The sequence below is a fragment of the Agelaius tricolor genome, unplaced genomic scaffold (assembly GCF_023055355.1).
Source record: "Agelaius tricolor isolate 1412-34295 unplaced genomic scaffold, bAgeTri1.0.p SCAF_51, whole genome shotgun sequence".
In the NCBI taxonomy this organism is placed as follows: Eukaryota; Metazoa; Chordata; class Aves; order Passeriformes; family Icteridae; genus Agelaius; species Agelaius tricolor.
The window spans coordinates 1,070,778-1,073,675 of NW_027269311.1; the positions used below are offsets into that span (position 1 = coordinate 1,070,778).

The 2,898-nt window shown below is 57.1% G+C and overlaps 1 protein-coding gene across 1 annotated transcript; it reads left to right on the forward strand.

Annotated features, from left to right (window-relative positions):
* The first annotated feature begins 648 nt into the window (after window positions 1-648).
* LOC139604476 (olfactory receptor 14C36-like) lies at window positions 649-1,581 on the forward strand. Its single transcript, XM_071455629.1, has one exon. It carries the CDS (start codon window positions 649-651, stop codon window positions 1,579-1,581), a length of 933 nt encoding a protein of 310 aa, XP_071311730.1.
* Window positions 1,582-2,898: the final 1,317 nt, after the last annotated feature.

Sequence of the window (2,898 nt, forward strand, 5' to 3'; positions counted from 1 at the left end):
GGGTGGCAGGAGACAGCTGGTGAGGCTTGGGAGTGTTCTCCTTGTGTGGGGAGGATGCTGCATTGTTCAGGACTGCTCCCAGCATGGCATTGAACTGCAGAACATTTCCAAGTAGATTATACAGGGAGCACAGCAAGGATGGGGCTGCATTAAAGGGAAAATCCTGTTTTTTTAATCTACTATTGTGGGTTGCTGGCATGGGAAATTGCCCATAGACATTCATCTCTCACTTAAGCCTGAGAAAAATGAAAAAAATTTCTCTCAGATTTTAATAAATTGGGCAGTGACAGAAATCAGCCCTTAGAGGCTGCATCAGTGTCGCTTTTCCAGCCTCCTCAGGGTTGCTCTGACGTTGCCATCAGAGCCTGCAGAGCCAGAGCTGCCCCTGGGCAGTGCCTGAGCTGGGAGGGCTCTGCAGGGCAGAGCTGAGCCCCCAGGGCTGGGCTGGGCTCTGGCAGCACTGGCAGGGCCCAGCCCTGGGCACAGGGAAGCAGCTGCTGGCAGGGACAGCTCCAGGCAGCAGAGCCCTGGGCAGGCAGTGGGGGGAAAGTGCCCCCAGGCTGTGCTGGGATATTTCAAGTCCTCTCCAAACCCAACTATTCCATGATTACTTTTCTTACAGATCCCCATGCCAAGGCATCAGAGGAAATGTCCAACAGCAGCTGCATCAGGCACTTCCTGCTGCTGGCATTGGCAGACACGCGGCAGCTGCAGCTCCTGCACTTCTGCCTCTTGCTGGGCATCTCCCTGGCTGCCCTCCTGGGCAACGGCCTCATCATCAGCGCCGTAGCCTGCGGCCACCACCTGCACACGCCCATGTTCTTCTTCCTGCTCAACCTGGCCCTCGCTGACCTGGGCTCCATCTGCACCACTGTCCCCAAAGCCATGCACAATTCCCTCTGGGACACCAGCAACATCTCCTACACTGGATGTGCTGCACAGCTCTTTTTGATTTACTTCTTCCTTGGATCAGAGCTTTCCCTCCTGACCATCATGTGCTACGACCGCTACGTGTCCATCTGCAAACCCCTGCACTATGGGACCCTCCTGGGCAGCAGAGCTTGTGCCCACATGGCAGCAGCTGCCTGGGCCAGTGCCTTTCTCAATGCTCTCATGCACACAGCCAATACATTTTCCCTGCCCCTGTGCCATGGCAATGCCCTGGGCCAGTTCTTCTGTGAAATCCCACAGATCCTCAAGCTCTCCTGCTCACACTCAAACCTCAGGGAACTTGGGCTCATTGCTGTTAGTGTGTGTTTAGCATTTGGCTGTTTTGTGTTCATTGTTTTCTCCTATGTGCAGATCTTCAGGGTTGTGCTGAGGATCCCCTCTGAGCGGGGGCGGCACAAAGCCTTTTCCACCTGCCTCCCTCACCTGGCCGTGGTCTCTCTGTTCCTCAGCACTGCATCATTTGCTCAAATGATGCCCCCCTCCATTTCGTCCCCATCCCTGGATCTGGCCCTGTCAGTTCTGTACTCGGTGGTGCCTCCAGCCCTGAACCCCCTCATCTACAGCCTGAGGAACCAGGAGCTCAAGGCTGCAGTGTGGAGACTGATGACTGGATGCTTTCAGAAACATTAAACTGCTGGCCAATTTCTAAAGTTAAGTTGAAATGAAAGTAATCTTATTGATGGTTTGAATGTGGCTTTTTTTCCTTTATATTACTATATCTTTTTGTCCACAAAGAAATGTCATTGTTTGTGCCATTTCTCATTTTGTTTCTCTCCACCCTTCCCTGTGGCCACAGACTGTGTCAATGATGAGCTATTCCCTTGGTGGGTTTAAAGGAACTAAAGGATCTCCCAGTAGAGTTTTCTGCAGAGGTGCCCTTGTGTTGCCTTCTCTGGAGCTGCAGCAGCAATGTCTGTGTGCAGAGCTGGGGCAGATCAGTGCTGGCCCAGCAGCTGTGCCCAGCAGCAGCAGCAGCAGCAGCACTTGGTGTTGCCAGTGCTGCTGCCGTGGCCCTGCCCCGCTGCCCTGGTGGCCCTGGTGTTGCTGCAGGGCCTGAGTGCTCTCGGGGCCGGGCACAGCCCTGGGGGTGGCAGTGCCGGGGCTGCAGCAGGGACAGGCCATGGGCACTGCTGGGGCAGCGCTGACGCCTCAGGCCAGGCCCTGGGGGCTCCAGGCTCCTTGCCCAGGCTCTCTCAAGAACACGGCCAGGCCAATGCTCAGCACAGAAACCCCCGTGAGCAGCCCCAGGCTGGCCGTGGGCAGGCTGGGGGCAAACAGCATGGCTGGGGCTCTGCAAGGGCCCTGGGGCAGACGGGAAGGAGCAGCAGAGCAGGGGCTGATCCATGCCCAGTGCGCTGCACAGCCCAGGGCAGCGTCCCAGAGCGTCCTCATGCAGCTGCCAACAACATCCCCCCTCTGCAGCCCTGGCCTCTCCCCCAGCTCACACAGGTGCCCCATCCTTGCAGGCACAGACACGGCAGCACTGCCTCAGCAGCCCCTGTTTGCATTGCACACAGCAGGGGCAGCACCCCCATGCTGTTGCTGTGGGGACATGAACCTGAGGGAGCACAAATGCCATCAGCCCCTGGGGCCAGCAAGGCCTGCGGGACACCAGGGAAACCACTCAGCTTTGTCCTGGCCTCTGCACTCAGCCAGAAAGTTTGTTCCCATCAGCTGGGAGTTTCCTGTGCCACTGCAGACGCTGCTGCTCAGAGCCAGGGCTGCCTGGCAGCCACCCCCAAACTGCCCGGAGCATTTCCTTTGCTTCACCTTTGCTGTCTTTACTCTTCCTGGTACAAATTTCTTCCTCTTTCCCAGCCCTCTTCCCTGCCCTGCAAACAGCCCATCCCTGTTTGCCCTTTCCTCTCTGGCCCCACTCCCCATTGCAGTTCCTGACTTGCCCCCATGGGAACGTCCCTTGGGCAGCAGGATCATCCTACAAGAGCT

What these genes read in the sequence shown, in the direction of transcription:
- LOC139604476 (XM_071455629.1), top strand. Translation starts at nt 649, where the DNA reads ATGTCCAACAGCAGCTGCATCAGGCACTTCCTGCTGCTGGCATTGGCA.